At 51.6% G+C, this 18,605-nt stretch overlaps 2 protein-coding genes and 1 non-coding gene across 3 annotated transcripts in view; all 3 read right to left on the bottom strand.

The window, feature by feature from the left end:
* Positions 1 to 12: 12 nt before the first annotated feature.
* Positions 13 to 5,345, bottom strand: RPL13 (ribosomal protein L13). The gene is made up of 6 exons (XM_064459807.1): positions 5,251 to 5,345; positions 4,829 to 4,944; positions 4,227 to 4,368; positions 2,880 to 3,053; positions 1,164 to 1,220; positions 13 to 198 (listed from the first exon to the last, which is right to left on the bottom strand). Exons 2-6 carry the CDS (start codon positions 4,930 to 4,932, stop codon positions 40 to 42), a joined length of 636 nt encoding a protein of 211 aa, XP_064315877.1. The 5' UTR covers positions 4,933 to 4,944; positions 5,251 to 5,345; the 3' UTR covers positions 13 to 39.
* On the bottom strand, positions 4,509 to 4,589 carry LOC135314869 (small nucleolar RNA MBII-202). The gene has a single exon (XR_010374347.1). It is a non-coding gene; the product is annotated as a small nucleolar RNA MBII-202 (small nucleolar RNA).
* A 1,205-nt stretch (positions 5,346 to 6,550) lies between the features above and the next one.
* Positions 6,551 to 18,605, bottom strand: part of SPG7 (SPG7 matrix AAA peptidase subunit, paraplegin) — a 32,931-nt gene continuing 20,876 nt past the window's right edge. Inside the window, exons 11-17 of the mRNA XM_064459794.1 lie at positions 17,322 to 17,424; positions 16,174 to 16,284; positions 12,638 to 12,753; positions 11,287 to 11,443; positions 10,588 to 10,751; positions 9,464 to 9,541; positions 6,551 to 7,728 (exon numbers count right to left, since the gene is read on the bottom strand). Coding sequence (XP_064315864.1) covers positions 7,519 to 7,728; positions 9,464 to 9,541; positions 10,588 to 10,751; positions 11,287 to 11,443; positions 12,638 to 12,753; positions 16,174 to 16,284; positions 17,322 to 17,424 — 939 coding nt within the window. The 3' untranslated portion in view covers positions 6,551 to 7,518. The remainder of the gene's footprint in view (positions 7,729 to 9,463; positions 9,542 to 10,587; positions 10,752 to 11,286; positions 11,444 to 12,637; positions 12,754 to 16,173; positions 16,285 to 17,321; positions 17,425 to 18,605) is intronic.

Raw genomic sequence — 18,605 nt, 5'->3', positions numbered from 1 at the left:
GTATTTCTACACTTTATTGACAGTTCTAGGGAGAACGGTTCATTTCTTCTTCTCCACATCCTGCTCTGCCGCTTCTTTGGCGCGTTTCGCACGGATCCCAAAGAGCCGGGCGTTGGCCCGGGCCATGCGCAGGCTGGCGAAGGCCTTGAAGTTCTTCTCATCTTCCGAGATAACGCGGGCCTTCTCCCGTTTGAAAACCTAGTGGGAGAGAGCGCCAGACAGTCAGGCTGCACATCAGAGGCTCCCGGAGAAGGCTGCATTTAAGGCTTAACACAATTAATCTCGCTACATTTTACCACTAGCTCCAGGACGCGGTTAAGAATAGAGCATTGATGCCATCTACAGGCCCTGCCCGTATCATCGCTCCGGCAGGCGCCTCGTTTCAACCGGCTCCTCGTTCACGTCAGCACAAGACCAGAACGCGCCAGGGGAAACACGAGCGCGACGTGAAACCCGAGTGAGGTTCGTGGCGCGCTATCAGCAGCGCCCTTCGGAAGCGGCACGGGTTTTCGAGACAAACGGTGGCTGCGTGACCCGCCTGGGCTGTCGCGCTGCCAGCGCGCGCCCCTCGGTGAGCCAAAGGGCCCCGAATTCTGCGGGGGGACGAGCTCCCGTAAAGCACAAGCGGACAAACAACCCCAGAGCGCGCCTGGAGGACACGGCGCCGAGCACAAACACGCGCTGGAGGTGCTTCAGCCTGCGCCCGCACAAAAATTGGGCAGTTTGGGGGGTTATTGTGCAGGGTCTCCTCTCTGGGGAGCGTAACGTGGCTGTGCTTCTCCCACGTGTGATTTCGGTCAGAAGTGGAACACGCACACCGTTATTCCCAACCAACGTATCATCCCGAACCCCTGAGACTGGTGCCCGGAGCTCCTCCGGACCCAGAAACGCCGCTCGTGACTTAAGGACTTCCTCAGCTGACACAAGTTTAGCAGAGCCCCAAGTAACGAGCTCTGTGCGGCGCGCTCTGCAACGCCGAGGGGCCAAACAGATCTCGGCAAAATACCCGGACAAGCTTGACCTGATCCTGGCTTTCTTTGACCCAGGATGGGAAGCGCCTGGAGACAGCAACCCTGAACTGGAGAACAGCGAGAAGAGAATCCTCTGCGCGAAGTTCAAGTCTCAATTATGTCACACAAAGAACGTGATTTAGTCACACTTACGTTCTTGATCGGCATAACCGGTCCAGTCAGCTGCGTCGCCATCTTGAGTTCCTCAGCCTGCATAACAAGAGGACAAAACACATCATTTAAAAAGCAGTATTTAACTGAAGCACGACTCCGATGGAAGATTTAATGCCGCCTGGTTAACGAATTCAGCGTTTCAGCCACGAGGGCACAGGAGTATTTGGCAGAGATGTGCTGCATCGACAACCCGCGCTTTGCCTGGCCATCCATCAGCCCGGACCCGGCCAGGGGAGCAGCGGCCTGGCAGGAGTTCTGCCAGCTGGAAAAACACTGACATCTACTGTGCTGGTTTTAGTTTGATACCCAGCGTATTCCTCAGCAATTCCTTCTAATGACTAATTCCAGCTTCTTTAAGAGTATGACGTTGCACAAAGATGACTACGTTTTATTGTAAATAGTTGATTTCAAGTAAAAAAAACTTGAAGAGAGCGTTCTGGACGCAAGTATCAGTACCTACTGGTACAGAAGCTTGAGACCCTTCCTCCCTGTTGTGAAAAGCAGCCTGGGTACGGTGGGCTCCAGAGGCTGCCCTGTGGTTAAGCAGCTCGGAGCCGAGGTGGCGTGCTCAAGCGTGACTGGCACTGCCCCGAGGGAAGCGTGTATTTACCAGAGGCAGAGCCAAGGACAGGCAGGGAAAGCCAACTGGACTCTGGATCTCAGTGAGATTTTAATGAAAAGCGTTTTTCTATGTCAACAGCAACAACCTTCCCAAGACTGCCTTACGCATGGCTTTCATGGGACTGCTCCACTGGTAAGTACATCCTCGCCTACCTCACCCTTTCCACGTCGCTGCCACCACAGAACAGAACTCCAGACAGACTTCCCAGCCATTCTGACAATTTAGCTTCATAAACTAAAATTCAACTGGTTGGGCAATGATCAAAGCTCCAGCGAACAGCCCACCCAAGGAGTCCAGCCCCAAATCTGAGCTGCGCCCGGTCAGCAGCACGGCACTCTCTAGACCAAAAGTCTGTCCCAAGCATTGCTAGAACCCAGGAGATCCCCGCGGAAGCCGAGCCTACAAGGCCTGGCCTTGTGCTGGGCTCAGTCATCCCTACATAGAATCATAGAATGGTTTGGGTTGGAAGGTACTTTAGAGCCCATCTAGTCCAACCCCCTGCAGTGAGCAGGGACATCTTCAACTAGACCAGGCTGCTCAAAGCCTTGTCCTGCCTGGCCTTGGATGTTTCTAGGGATGGGCCATTGACCACCTCTCTGGGCAACCTGGGCCAGGGTCTCACCACCATAACTGTAAAAGATGCCTTCCTTAAATCCAGTCTAGATCTACCCTCCTTTAGTTTAAAACCATCACCCCTTGTCCTGTCACAACAGGCCTTGCTAAAGAGGTGGCCCCCATCCTTCCTACAGCCCCCCTTTAAGCGCTGGGAGGCCGCAGTAAGGTCTCCCCACAGCCTCCTCTTCCCCGGGCTGAACAACCCCAACTCTCTCAGCCCGGCCTTGCAGCAGAGGGGCTCCAGCCCTCGGGTCAGTTTTGTGGCCTCCTCTGGGCCACGTACACACCCCGGAACCACGCTGCCCCGAGAGAAGGGCTGCTCCCCCCGCAGGGTTTGCATTATGGGAAGCGTTCAAGAGCACCGCACCCCACGGCACCAGGATGGACCGACGGCCAAACCTCCAAAAGTGTTACCAGACGCAGACCCCATGAAATGCTTCTAGTGGCCAAGTACTTACAGAGCTGTCTCCCTTCTTGGGCATAGCTGGCTTCCTTGGGAAGAGGATAAGCTTGGAGCGGTACTCCTTCAGCCTCTGCACGTTGGCTTGCAGTGACTCGGTAGACTTGTTGCGTCGCCTGGGATCCACAGAGATTCCGATAGTCCGGGCAAACTTTTTGTTAATGCCAGCGAGCTGAGGAGAGAGCGCACAGCGTCAGCACCCGACAGCTCCCAACGCCGCCGCGCTACTGCCGGGCGCCGCTCCGGTCCCCGGCCAGACACGGGCTCGAGCGCAGCCACCGCAGGCTGCAGAGTCTGGAGAAAGGCTCAGCGTCCGACCGCAGGGCCGCCGGCAGCACGAGGGTCTGGCGAGAGGAGCTGGCTGTGCCAGAGGCAAAGGGCGTCCCGGTGTCTGTGTTTTAATGCTTTAAACATTACACAGACTTCACAGTAATTTTTGCAGATGGATTTCTTCGGGAGAGCAAAGTGCAAGCCCTGAGTAATTATGAGGGGGACACTTAAACTCTGATACACAGGAGACAAATTTAAGAAATCAGCATTCTGGTAACTCTGGTTCACTGAATACTGGAAGCTCCATTAAAGAGATATTTTTCTGTAATCATCTTAAACAAGAAATAACCTAATTTTCTGTTTAAAGACAAACATCTGCGTTCCATTTTGTATTCCACCATTACCCAAATATTAAAGCGAAATAAAATAATGAAGCATTTGGCATCCAGAAGAACGATTTCACTGCTTCAGTGCACTAATTTCACCATTATAAATGTTTTAATTAGATACTAAACAACACACGAGAGGTGGCTGGGGATGCTGGCTGCCAGCAAGCACTGACGGTTATTCCAGCCCGCTGTGGGGAAACACGTGGGTGGGGGTTTCTGCAGACCACCACGACCCAGCTATTAACAGCTCATCAGACCCAGGAAGGTCACAGAGAGCAACGGACAGCACTGAACGCTTCCCACCCCAAAGAATTTAATGAAGAAGCTATTTGCCTTTATGTTTCCCCAGAAGACGTTTAGGGAACTCAATTAAAGCAGTACCAGAATCCAACTTCAATGGAGTTTTGTTTATGTGACTGTCTGACCAGACAAACTGATGTTTACTTTCCAAAGCAGCCTTCCACTCTGATGTACGCCACCGCGTCCCCACCCCGCAGTCACAGGGAAAAGGCAAGAGCAGTATTTCCTACGCTGCTGCAGAGCCAGCACGCCAGACTCAGCCAGCATCAGCAGACACCGACACCTCGGCAAATCACTCGCGCATCGCCTACGTGGGGAAGGACAGGACGGCACAAGCGAGCTCAGGCTGGGAGTTCGCTTTGGTTGGGATCAGTGTCTGTACTTACTTTAAGCTCTTCTAAGCTGAAGCCTCTGCCAGCACGAACTTTTTTGTGGTATCTGATCGTAGGGCACCTCACTATAGGCCGGATGGGCCCAGCCACGGGACGGGGAGCGATGCGGCGAGCCTTCGCCTGGCGGGCCTTCCTCCTGCAACGTCGAAGGGGACAGCGGTCAGGAAGGGTGCGTTTCTGCCAGCTGAGTACCCGGGCAGCGTCTGCTGCACGGGGAGCTTGCAGAAACAAACGAGACACCGGCCTAGCAGCTCAGACAGGCGGATCTCTGCTGCTACAGGACAGCTGCAGTCATCAGATATAAAAGGGTTCAAGGGAATCATCAATGTGGTACAGCGATTCCGGAGATGTCTCATCACTTGACTGCAGCTGGAAGGGCATGTGCTGACCGTGACCAGAGACCCCACGCCAAACAAGCACCCTGCTGCAATCCCACAGCCTTTAACAAGTGAGGCTGGGGAAACATCTTAAAAATAAAGACGCAGAACTTCAGCTTGCCAAGCAGCCCAGCAGGAGACGGGAGACAACTTTCCCCCGGTACAGGAGCTCAAGCAGGCGGCAGCAGGCCCCGGTGAAGGCGGGTGGCGGGCACTCACCTGCGGATCTTGCGGGCGGGCTGGTTGAACCATGTGGCCACTCGTCGCTGCCAGTCCTTGTGGAAGTGGGGCTTCAGGATCATGCCATTGCGGCTGGGCGCCATGGCTGCTGGGGCCTGCGGACACGGGCAGAGCTAAAGGGGCCCGTACGGCCTCGCCGGGGTGGCGGGGCTACAGGGCCTCCCCCAGTGGCCCGGAGAGGGGCTCCTTCCTCGGCCGGACCCAGGACGCCCCCGCGCCCGCTACCCCCGGCCCAGCCCAGGCCCGCGCCCCGCCCGGGACCCTGCCAGCGCCCCGCCAGGGCCCAGCCCCCCGCTCAGGGCTCCGAGCGGCACCAGGGCCCGGCCCGGCCCGAGACCCGGCCCCCGGCGGGCGGATGGCGGCGGATGGAGACCCACGGCCGCAACGGGGCCCCGACTCACCTCCCGCCACGGCAAATGGCCGACCGGAAAAGGAAGCGGAGGCGCCGAACACGCCGGAAGTGCGACACCAGCGGCCAATGGGCAGCGCCGCGGGAAGGGGCCAATAAGGACCAGGGCGCCGGAAGCGCCTGGCGGCGGCTTCACCGCGCCCGTAGTAAAGATGGCGGCGGTTAAAGGGCCCGCGCACACCAAGCGGGTGAGGCAGCGGCAGGGAGGCGAGGGGCGGAAGGTGCTCCCCGGGCCCGCACCCGGGCTCGGCCGCACCGCCGGGCACCCCCGCAGGGCCGGCCCGGGCAGGAGAAGCAGTTACAGCTCTGCACGGTGCTCCCACAGCACCCTCTCCTGCGGTCAGCCCCTCCACCCCGGGTCAGACACACACCCGGCAGGACGGGATGGACACAGAGCAAGGGGGACACCGTCCCCAAGACGCCCGAGGACTCCTGCAGGACCGTGGAAGAACCCTGCTCCCCTCCACATCCACACCCCACAGCGGGGCCCTGCTCCCCCACCCACCTCAGCAGGGCTCTCCCACCTTCCCCAGTTCACGGTGGGCAGCACCAGCATGCCCCCACAGCAGGAGAGGGGGTCGGAGACTACAACCCAGCTTGGCAAAGCCCAGATCCTGTGGTGGCATGAGCCTCGTCCTGGGAGCAAGGGCATGCCGCTAGATGGCACGGCCATGCCAGCTTCACCCTGGAAGCCACCGAGGAGCCAGCAGCGTCCCACCAGTGGCCCAGCGTAGCACCACTACAGCCAGCCAGGACCCTTGGCTCCACAGAACTGAATCCTCCCAGCAAAGGGTTTACTCAGGCAGCCCAGAACACAGCTACAACTTTTTAAAAATAAGATCAGAGAACACTTGAAATTTCATCTGCTGCTGGAAAAGTGGATTCAAAGAATGAACTTGTGAAGAAAAACAGGTTTGGAAGAAAAAAAAATACAGAGTAGCACCCCAAATTTAGAAAACCCCTTGCCCCCCTAAGAACAAGGGAAATCACTGCCACCACAGGGATGACAGCCAGCCCAAGGAGGGCTCGGGGCTCCGCCTATGCAGGTGGGTCAGGGACAGGGGGAAAGGGGAGAGGACACCTTACAGAACATCCTCCCATCATGAGGGGAAACAAGAGGGTCTCCGTTCCAGCCTGAGGAGGAAGCGGGGGGCTACAATTGAGGCCTGAGGACTGGAAGCTGAAAGCTGACAGAGGGGGGACTTGGGTCTTTCAGGTCATAGACACTGTCTTGTGTTATTCCACGAGCATTAATCCTTCCTAAAAGATTAACCCAGCCAGAGCACACCAGGCACCAACAATCACTTTAATGCTTTACCGGATGAATGGCAGACAACCAGGTCATCACAGCTTGTTCTGCAAGACCCATGAGGATGGAGCCAGAGGAACTGCCAGCTTTACTGAGGCTTCCCAACTGCCACGCTCGAGCTCCTGAGCAGCACCCCAGCTCTGAACCAGCAGGGCTCCCAACCAGTCTTCCAGCGCGTCACTTGGAACCCCTCTCTGCAACACTGGTTTCTAACATCGCATTGCAGGGTCACGTCGGGTTCTGCACCCAGGTTTGCCTCAGTCTCTGCTTGCGAGACATTTGCTATAAAAATGGAATATAAGTTTTACTGGCCAGGGAGAAGGAAGCCCTCGTCCTGTGCAACTCCAGAGCTGTAATCAAGCCTCCTATGCGCCAAAACACGTATCCGCGCCTTGACATGTTCTACAAACACAGCGGATGTTACGGCCAGTTTATTCTACTGAAGTCTGGTTTTCAGTTTCTATTTTATGTTCAGCAGCAGAGATGATCAAGGGTTACAGCGGAGTCGCACAAGAACTACAGCGCCACAGCCAGCTCAGAGACTTGCAGGGGTTTCACTGCACTGGCTGTTCTGGCACTGAAGGGAATGGCCCCACACCCCTGCCATCTCACACGCCGTAGCCGGGGGTGGCTTACAAGGACTCTGCAGGATCTTTCACCCTTAAGAACATGTACACAGCTCCTGTGTACAAGAAATCTTTCCAGCAGATTAGACTTACCCAACTCCTAATCACTACTACCCTGCTGAGAATCAATTTCAAAATCCTAAGGAGTTCTCCTTCCTGCAGGGAAAAGCTCTTTAATGAGACAACGTAGCCATCCCTTGATCTTTGGGTAACAGCAGCACAGAGATTCCCTGATCAGTATCTTTGATTCTGGAGCTGGCAAGGGATAGGGTCTGTGTCCAGAAGAAGCCTCTAGAGTCCTCCCAGTCTACGTCAGGAGTGGGCTTCATACTGGTCTGAGGCGCGGTTCTTCCTCCTCCTCATGGTTTGGTGGCTGCTGGGGCATTTCTTCATCTCTTGTGTCTTGCTTGTCTCTCTCCGCTTGAAGCCAGCTCTGAGGAGCTATCATTTTCTTTGGCCCATAGGGCGGAGGCCCAATTAAAGCTTCAATGTCATCATAATTTATCACTTCTTTCTCCAGGAGGGCATTAGACAGCTAGAAAAGAGTAAATAAGGCACAGTTAGGCACGGGGGTTTGAAAACAGCCTCCCTGAACTGATCTGAACTCTCCCTGCCAGCTCAGCTCAGATCTCAACATCTGGACGCAGCACGTGCTGCAGCCCCCGAGGAGCAGGGCCCTGGCTCCCACACCACAGATGGGGCGACCCGAGAGCCTGCTGGAGCCGGTACAGACTTCTCCAGGCTGCCGGCACCTTTCGCAAGAGTGTTTTTGGCCAGGAATAAATAGTGTGACTGGGCAATAAAGCAAGCTCTAAGGGATGATCTGGCGAGTCAGAACTCCAGGAACAATGAGAAAAGTGCCCTTCCTGCCACTGCACCTGTGGCCCTGACAGTCTACGATGCCAGAGTGGCAGCAAACGAGGCCACAGTCAGACCTGCACCCCTCCCCTCTACACACAGGGATAACAAAGAGCTGTCTGTTCCTGCAGGCATGGGCTGAAGGTCATCAGAGGTTCCTCTCCAGGGAAGCTGAATTCTCCGGCCCCTCTGCTAGCAGAAGGACCACACTTAAGCAGCAGGTGGCTGTCAAACATGGAGCGGCTCAATTCTGCTGACAAGACGTGATACACTGGCCTGGCAACTGAAACATTTACTCTGTAGATACTTTGGCTTAACTTAAAAGTTCCTCTGTGATGAGCCTCTAGCAAACATCTGACTGCTGTTAAATTAAAGCATCAGAACAGAGGAGGCCTGCAGAGAGGAGCCCTCCCTAACAACGCCTGCCTCCAGAGCGCTCCCAGGGCACTGTCCCAGCGGCAGGGCTGTGATATGGCCAACAGCAGGGTGTCCGAGCAAGCAAGCTCTGGTTACCTTACTACACACAGGAGGCCTGATGGTTGCATAGCTGAAGGGGTGGGTGGTTGCTTAGAAAGAAGATTTAAGGAAAAGGATTGTTTTATTTGCAAAACATGCAACATTAAGATGACTCCTGGTCATTTTGGATGATACGGACCAGGCTTGTGAAGGAAAGATCAAGTAGATACAGAGGGTGCTGTAACCCAAGCGTGGCTCAGCCCACAGCGATGGGTACAGAGCTCCTAGCAGAGAGGTGCAGACATGCCAGGGTGACCGGCCAGGGGACCGTCAGGACACAAAGAGGAGAAGGCAAAGCTCTACCTTACGACCAGGACTCCTTGGTGTCTTAGGTATCAAGGAGCTGGCAGGTGAAAACTGCCTGGAATCACCAAAAAGCATGAACCAGCACCAGTCAGCCATGGTGACCAGTCCCATATTCCTTCAAGAATCCCAGAAACTGTCCTATACGTCTACAGGACCTGGAAGGATGAGCTGTTCCTGCCTTTGCAGGCTTCACAAAAACAGGCACTGTCTGCTTTCCAGGAAATTACACTGCCAAGAGGCTGGCGGAGAAGCGCAGGTCAGGGACACAAATTCTAGCTTTGATCACTTCCACAGAGCACTCCTACTCCTCCACCCTGCAAATACCAGCTGGTGCCAGGAGGCAGACTACTCCCTGCTGGAAAAGGCACACGTTCCTCCCTGTGCCTGCTCCCAGTCTGGGGGACAGGCAGTGAACAGTCACTTGTTCACAACACGAGCCCCAGCACTCCCACTAAGAGACCTTCTGGGACCACAAAGCCACTGCAACAACCGAACCGCACAGAAAGTAGGAAGGCAAAACCCACCAGTTTAAAAAAACAACCAAACCAACAAACCAAAAACAACAAAAACCCCACACAACTCCAACTTACTGTTTGCAGCTTGTCCCGGTTCTCCAGTAAGAGTTTCTCTGTGCGCCTGTACGCCTGAGCCACCAGGACTTTTGCTTCCTAGAAGACAGTAACAAGAAGAGAGAATGCAGCTGGCAACAAACACAACGGGTGGATAAGCAAGGAGAGCACCGAGGGATGGAATCTGCAAACTGCACCAGGCAGAAAGTGGCTCCCATCAACAGAAAATACAGATAAATCATTTGAAAAAAAACCAAAGGACTAGTCATGTTAAGGAACAGCAAACACCTGCCTGAGCACAATTCTTCAGTGGGGTCCTAACTGATGGGAAATGCAGTCTAATTAAGGAGGCTGTCCAGCAGCAAAAGATGCAACTCAGCTCAAATCCCAGCGAAGCACAACCATACGCTTCTGAACCAGAGGTTTTTTGTTTCCACCTATTTGACTTTTCATCTAAGGCAATGTTTTTTGCAGCAATGAAGCCCAACTTCCCATCAGAACAGGCTAACTTTTTTCAGTCTGAACCGTCAATTTTGGTGAGATAGCCCCTCCGATCGAGGGGATGGGAGACATTTAAACTGCGCAACTGAGACTTTAAGACACAGGTTTCTTGTAATCTAAGCATTGCATAGCCACGCTTAGGTATACATGGGACTCCTGAGGGCCTGGAGAGACTTCACGCAACAAAATATTTCCCTAGCCGGGCATCTGTCTGCAGTCCCACAGCAATCCCCCAGTCTCCCCGGATCATTCCTCTTCCCCCGCAAAGCATTTCTCCCTCTCCCCAAACGTCATGTTCGGACCTCCCGTCTCCCAGGAGCTCACCAGGGTCTGGGTCCACATTAGAACCAGGACTGCAGCTTTCACAGTCAGTTTTATGCATCGCGGCATATTTGACCGCCACTCGCTGCAGCTTCAGGCAGCACAGTCTATTGGGCTGAACTCACACTATATACGATTTTGCCTGTTCTTAATGCCTCACTGGATAGTCCCGATACACTCTAATAGAATAAATAAGTGCTCAGTTGTTGAAATTCATTACTTAGTGGCTGACAGGTAAAAGCAATTTGTTTGGGTGCAAGTTACTTTTTTTTTTTTTTTAAACTGAACCGCAGAAAGTAAAGAACAACCCAGGGTGGCCTTACATGGTCCATCATTTGCTGAAGTCCCTGGCTGAATGGGCGCCGACCGATTCCAGCTGCACTCTCCAGGTCTGGGAAGGAGAGCTGCCCGATGCTGGGCACCATCCCGTACTGCTTCACCATGGAGTAGGCTATCTTGGTCACCTTCTTCAGGTCATCCTGTGCTCCTGGGCAGGAGAGGGAGACGCAATGCTTACGGCTCCGAGTTGTGTGCAGGAGGAGCACATCCTGCACAAGCATTCCACTAGTCGAGAGCCCGGAGGCCCCACAGGAGCCCGTGGAGGTGAACACCCCACCTGCTGACTGACCTCTCTACACGTAGTGCAGGACCCACGCACCACAGCGAGGGAATCTGCTGGTAGTTAGCTCACGCTGAGTGCTTACCTGCCACTGCCCGCTGTTATCCCGCTTGGATATAACTAGTTGGAAACACAGCCCAGAAAACTTTAGGCCCTTCCACAAGCCACAAGTCTCACTGGGTAGTTGCATCTGTGGCCTTAGGCTTGGGGACAAGTCTAAGACAACACAGCATTAACTAACGAGAGACCTCCACACTCAGAAATGCAGGCCCAGGATTAAAACACACAATTGAACATTTTGCCTCTCCAGGGTGGGAAACCTCTGTCTTGCTCAGATCTCCCTTGGACAGAGTTCAGGCTCTCCTAGCACAATCTCCACCTGTGCCAGGGTCGGGCTCCTCACCTGTAGTGACTTTGTTAAAGGTGATGGCCTCGGACACTCTCCCCCCCAGCGCCATACACATCCTCTCCAGCAGCTGTTCCTTGGTGAAGAGGTACTGCTCTCTCGGAAGGATCTGAGCGAATCCGAGCGCTGCGTTTGTTCGAGGGGCTATGGAAACCTGCGACACGGAGCAGCTCCCTCAGTTCAGAGAACAAAAGAGCTCCCAGCTACAGCAACCGAGGGAGAACAGGAAGAGGCCTGCATTCCGAGCAGTATTTGTTGAAAGCTATGGGGCAGGCTGACCTACAGAGGCGGCGCCAAGGACTCCAGCATGTCACCATTCCTGTACTGAAGGCTCTGCCTTCACAGCTACAGACCTACACACTTTCTGCTCAAGACATGAAAAGAAAATTGTCCTTAACAGCAGGTAAGCGAGATCCTGAGTTTTACAAGATTTTGGAGGGTATAAACCAAACACAGTTCACTTTACTGTGTTCCAGAATCTCTGATACTACCTGGAGAAAGATAGGATGTCTTCAGAAATACAAGAGCCATCTCCCCCACCCATTAAATGAGAGTAATTAACAACAGTTCAGCTTATACAATGGGTCATTCAGAGTGAATTTGCTGCTGGTGGCAAGCCAAGGAGCTGTCACCCTTGTCACTTCCACTCCCCATCTCCCCCTGGTGTCAAAGCTTTTCGTGGAGATGTGCATGGGAGAGAACATACCCTGGGGTGCCAAAGAGAGGCCTTTCCCTACAGAGAAGGGCTTCAGGCAGACAAACTCCCAAGCACACCAGTCTGAAAAACACATCTCTCTCCATCGGTATCAGAGCAACGGTAGCTTCGGTGGCTGCAACATGCTGGGAAGCATGGCAGGGTAAGAGATCGTCCACACACGCACACACAGAGCAGCGCTTTGCGCCTGGAGGAAGTGCATGAACTGAGCAGCAGCATCAGGAGACTCAGTTGCTCCGAACTTCATTACAGCTGGCTTTTAACTGCACGGCTTCTCCTAGTGCTGGTTAATCAGCTTTGCACCACTGCTATCATCAATGGAGCCTAATAATGGATTTCCCCACAGCATATTTTAGGGACATGGTTTAGTGGTGGACTTGGCAGTGTTAGGTTAACGGTTGGACTCGATGATCTTAAACATCTTTTCCAACCCACATGATTCTATGATTCTATATTTGCCATTTATTTCACTGCAGCATTCACAGCTCCCTGCTCACCGAGGCCAGGGTAACGCAGCAAAATTCAACACAAGTACCACAAAACAATCAACCCGTCTTGGACGGGAGAACCCCAAAGGACTCTCTCTCTGCCCCGTGACAGGCTTCATTACGCAAGAGTGGGTAGCGGAGTTACCTTCATCACAGCCTCGGTGTGCTCCAGCAGCCAGCCAACCAACGCGTGACCCGATTCATGAAACGCCACAACCTTCCTCTCTTCTGGTGACAAGATCTTGCTTCTTTTGGCTGTCCCTGTAGCAACACAGAGAAGGACTCCATAAGAGAGCCAGCAGTGGGTGTAACCACTAGGGCATAATCTTGTACAGCGAAGTGTACAAGCTAGCACAGCCCGTGGCTGAACAGTCAGCAAGCTTCATACTGCACTCTGTCTAGGGAGAGGCAGTAAAAAGCCCTTTGATTATATGCTGTGGAAGGTGCTCTCTTGTCCCTGCAGTAGAAAGCAATCCATGCTTGGATTGCTTGAAAATGCTGGCAGAAACTTTTCCCCCCCTCTCCTCCTTACAACAGACTTAATCATTAGACAAATAATTTAACATCTGATTAGATCACAGCTCTAGAATGCAAAGCTGTGTTCTGTTCCCAGCTCTGCCAAAGGCATGTTACACTATATCTCTGCCCAGGGACAGATCTAACAAGTCAGTCTGCCGTTTAGAAAAAAGAAAAAACCAACACACCCAACAAACCAAAACCCCAAACGGAGACTAGCTAGAATATCATACTGATCTTGCTGTATGGTTTTTCAGTCCCTTAGGCAGAACATGAGAGAAGCAAGATGTTGCATTATATAAAAGACGTCCCAGCTGAGATTCCTGTGCATTAGGAGTGTTCAAATCAGCAAAAGACCAAGAGTACATACAAAAATCTTTCTCCAGAGCCTTGAAATGTCTCTGATTACACATGGCGTGCTCCATATGAGCTTATTCCCAGGCTCCTGAGAACTAGCAAATTAAGCCGTAACTCACACTTAATACTTCCTCCAAAAAGGTGATTTTTTAAAGTGTCTATTTTCCAACCCAGTAGTCCGTAACGCAGAATAAGTCCAATTAGGATTTAAAAAAAAAAAAAAAGAAAAAAACTGAATGGAAGTAAAACTTCTAGCACAGAGAAAATATGTTAACTACAGAACACACTGCATAGCAAGCACTCATTATAGCTCTGCATGCCGAATGCAAAAAGGTAGCAGTACTTTAGAGCCGATGTCTCTGCACAGTGCCAGAGCAGTAGGGGGTAGAGCAGGCATAGTCAAGAGCAGCATTACACCAAGCTTGCTTGATGTCTTGGAAAACAACATTCTATTAACATTAATTTTTAAACAAAGTCAAGAGCTTTATTAAACAAGGAAACAGCAAAATTAGTGTGGCAGATCTTGTAAAATTACTGCTCAGGGACCCTGGAAACCACTGTGCCCCGCAAGGCATGATGGCGATGGAATAGCAGATTAATTGCAACGGCCTTGATTTTCATCAGTTAGTCCCTCACCCCGCCTTCAGCAGCGTGTGCGTGTGTGCCTGTATGCCTCTTTCCATAGAAAGATGTGTGCATGTATGTGTGTGTGTATATATATATACACACACACAAACTCTTCAAAAATTCTGGAAGTATTCCTCTGTCAGCCCACCAAGGAGGGAGGGACTGTACTCTTCACGATAGCACACAGTGTGCCTACAAAGAGCATTTCTTCTCCTGCATAAAGTAATCTCCAGGCAGGAAAGTTCTCTGAAGGCCTGGATGTATCACATTTACGAGGCAACCCAGGAAACAACTCTGGTGCATCTTTGCTGGCCTTACACAGTGTACACAAACCCCACCAAGAAAAGAGGCCCCACGCCTTCTAAAGACAGCCCCTAAATGCCTCTGTGCACTCAGCAGGTTCCCTCCCTCACTCCCGGGAGACCTGACTTACTGAGTGCTTTCTGTTCCCAAACTAAAAAACACAATGGGAACTACCACAGAGAGAAGTTCTTACTCCTCCCTTACAGCAACACAAAGCTTTAAGGCTGACAGGGCCTCTGGTCTTGCAAAGTTCTCTTTTGATTCCACACCACTCTTATTAAAACCAGAAGCCTTATAATGGAAAGCACAGTAATATCTTCTTTCTTTCAAGAAAAGCTTTTATAGCAACTGAAATGCCCTCTGGATTGTGAAACCCAGAAGCGTTCCTATTACATGGCAAGGGTGCATTTAATATATGGGCCTGAAGGGTTGTTTGGGGCCTTTTAGGCTTAGTCTACAAAGAATAGCCAGGTCCTGCTAACATGAAAGAATCCGATTAAGCAACAAAAAGACTTTATGGCCTCCTACACACCACAGAGCCTTAGTGAAGCAAGTCAGCTTGTCAGCAATAAAACTGCTGAAGCCCATGCCCTGCAATGCCCCACCACAGTAATCCCAGATATCCCTTCTGCTACACAGTCCCTGTGGCCTTACTTGATTTTTGCCTTAACTTCCAAGTCTGAGGAGCTATGGCAAGGGTGGAATTCAGAAAGAAAAAGCCAAACAAATCCCCACAGCTTGGAGCTTTCCCTCCCGCAGATGGGAAAGGAAAGCACGTTTACTCTGGCTGATGAGGACTTCTGCGTTACGGCGAGAGTCGTCTTGCTGTCCGCTCCTGGGAGCCGCCGAGTCTAGTCTGGGCTTTGTGCAGCGTGGCCACAGTTACCCAAAGCACTCCAAGGGTTTCGTTTTTAAGAGGCAGGTGAAACTGTCAGGAATTTTCTCAAAAATCTTCTCTTAAATGAGGAATTGTTTAGGCATTTTCTGATAAAGGAAACACTCAGGACTGAATTCCAGGATCAGGAAATAACTGACCCCGTACAAACATCCTGTTCCACACGCTCTGCTGAGAAAAGCACAACATGCCGTTCTGTTTGCCCAGGCTCAGCCCCCGGTAACAACACTGCAGCCTGGAAGCAGTTAAGTGTCTGATTGTGAAAACCAAGGCTTGGCTACAGGGCAGTTCAGACCAAAACCCACCAGATTCAAGTCCCTCAGGTGAAGTCAAGAGTTCTGGGAGCTCTTTTTCCCCTCCCTATAATATACTGCTACAGGGTAATCTTCAGAGGTTCCTCTGCTGGCAATCGCACAAGCGATGGGGAAAGGCTGACAGGATGTTCTCAGAGGGAGAACAGTACTCCACTGTCTTTCAGTTTGTTCTGCAAATCCATCAAAGCCTGCGCTTTGAGGCCAAAAAGAAAAATCTCTGATTTCTTACTGTTGAGGATGCTCAGCCTATTTGCTATTCATGTTTATGTAGCAGGTGTCCAGAGCAGGAAGAAAAAACCCAGAGATACTTCCACTCTTTTTTTAAAAAACAAAAACCATTAAAAACACCCGCAAAACCAAAAAACCACAAAACCAACAACTTTTTAAACTAAAAAAGCCATAGAGATTTGAATTCCCCTCTTCACTGTTTTGCTACTGGCCATCTTCGCTGAGCTACCGGTTCAGGCTGCCTGCAGATTCAGGAAGATAGATGCACGTGAGGTCTTGTTCAGAGAACTTTCTGTGACTATGGCATCCAAGATCTTCAGGACAGAGCACAGTTAGGACCCAGATCCGTCTTCCTTGGGTGTAACGCCCTCACTTGAGCCTTCTCTCAAGAAGCATGCTAGAGACTAGTAAGACAACAACAGAAATGGCTGGGTCACTGACCTGCAATTACTCTTTCCACAGCATACTCGAAGTTGGAAGTATCGATGGACTTGTGACCTTCTCTAGCGGCATGAAGAGCAGCTTCATTACATATATTCGCTATGTCAGCTCCTGTAGGCAAGAGTTTACAAGAGTTACATTGGATTTGTTATGTGATAGAGATTTCAGAGGACAGATGAGGCAAGAACAAATCTGGAGAAGGACCTAAGGAAGTCAAACAGCCTGCACTTTTTTTGTTCTTTGGGAACAGAGAGCAAACCTAGTCCATGGTGTTTATATTGGATTTGAACAATACAACTGCCTTGGCAATGGATGTTGCATTGCCACACAGAGGACAGAGTTCAGCAATCAATTAACATGCTAAAGCCAAGGCTGGCTCTCAGCAACAGGGGAGTGGCGTGGGCAGCCCGGGTTGGCATGGGCTGCCCCACTGTTCGTACAGCAACTGCACAACCCCTGTGTGGAAGAGAAAGAACATCTGTTCCGAGTTTGTGTGTGTGTGGGTGATGGTGGCGGGGGGCTGCTGAAAGAAGTCACGAAGAGGCAGTGTGCTGGGGCCTGTTAGAGGGGAAACCCAGAAAGGATATTCCAGGAACTCCACATAAACAGGAACTCCAGAGCCCCTTGCTCAGCACTGTTTCAAACTCCCAGGGACCTACCCTGGAAAGAGGCTGAATGCAGGAGCCAGACAGAATCATGCACTTTCTACTCTGACAGACCAAGTGATTGCATTTCATTCCTCCGATCACTTCCCTGGTAACATATATCAACTTAACAGTCTTTCCCCTGAAGTGCAACATCTCATCCTCAACAACAGCTTGGACAGGAACATGAGCAGTGGTTCCTCTCCTTAGGAATTAGGAACCCAAGCGTTATAAAAGTGTATTTTCCCTACTCCCCAAACCCTGCTAGTCCCAGAAGTTTCAGAAGATTGAAAACAGCCATGAACAATCACTCATCGCAGCTCCATTCACCAGGGAGCTGGTTAGGTTCCCACTAGTTCCACAGAGATGGAGAAGCTTGAACAAAAAAAGCCCTTTAGACCGAAATACCCTGTTAAAGCTACGCAACCGGGAAGCTCCAGGTTGAACTGCAGAACTAGCACAGAAGCAGGCAGAGCAGCCCCAGAAGGACACCACATTTCATACCGCTGAAGCCTGGAGTCAGTTCAGCAAGGTGCTGTGAGTAGAAGCTGGCATCTTGGATCAGTTTGAGACCCTTCAGGTGCTGCTCAAAGATCTCTCTTCTCTCCTGTAAAGAGCACAGAACGCCTCAGCCCAGCAAGCCTTCACAACGTGGCAGCTCCGACGCACGGTAGGGAGCAGGGGAGGAGCAGACCTCCGGCAGCGGGGACGGTGACATTGCCACCAGAGGGCAGGGCTGTCCCTACAGCATTTTAGTGCTACAGGAGCCTGATTAACACCCAGCTCTCAAATTCAGAACAGATGTATGGAGGCTTACCGTGAGTCACTGCTTTCTCTCTCAGGGCCACTCTCCCCTAACTTTCACTCTGATCTGTCTTAACTTTTCTCTTACCATAAAAGCACTCTCAGGAAGGAGCTCTGACTGCCTCTACCTGCTCCCTCACACACGGCAAATGAAAACCCCATCTACTAGCTACTTAGCCTGCAACCATTTCCCAGACGAAGGTGGGGGTGAGATGACGGCTGGCAAGTGGCCAAGGAGTGACTCATTCAGCTGGTCCAGGAGATCCTGATTAAAACAATGGGCTCAGTTGCCAGGGTTTTTCCCCTTCCTCCTTCAGGGCAGCTGCACAGTTCATGCTTCCGGTGCCAGATTTTATCAGGCATTTAAGGTATTTTAACTGAGAACTCTGAGGACGCCAGTAACACGCAGATGGGAGAAGAAGAGCCTGTGCTGGCAGAGCAGACAGATCTTTACTGCAGCTGAGCCTATTCCCAAAACTCTGGTATGAACGTCAACACCATGGACTTAGAAGACTCCTAGTAAATGGATTTAAAAACCATTCACAAGGAGAAAGGAACTTAACAGGGTGCGTAAAGGAAAATGAGGAGCCTTACAAGGATAGTGAGGAGAATAAACCTAAAGAACAAGCAGTGCTCAAGGCACAAGACAATTTAAGCTCTCACACAAGCGAACTTGGTAATTAGGTGGTTCCCAGTTTCCTGGAGAGAAGACACATAGTTCTGCATCTGCATGGCAAAGAGAACCTCACAGAAGAATTCACTGCCAAAGCTCATACCAGAGGAGAGACACTTAAAACCAGTGAGCAGTCATTTCGGAGAAACAAGGAACTAAATTAGCATGTCAAATCCTTGATTTAGAGCACATAAATAAGAATAAAGGCAAACAGAAGCTTACCATCTCTATCTTCTCCAAGCTCAGCCTTTGCCAGGCCAGTGAATCACCAGCAAGGACTGGAACACCTTAGCCACTAGCATTATGGTAAA

The sequence above is a fragment of the Phalacrocorax carbo genome, chromosome 8, assembly GCF_963921805.1.
Source record: "Phalacrocorax carbo chromosome 8, bPhaCar2.1, whole genome shotgun sequence".
Lineage (NCBI taxonomy): Eukaryota > Metazoa > Chordata > Aves > Suliformes > Phalacrocoracidae > Phalacrocorax > Phalacrocorax carbo.
Note: the sequence above shows the minus strand (reverse complement) of the source record. Positions and strands in the feature narration are given on the sequence as shown.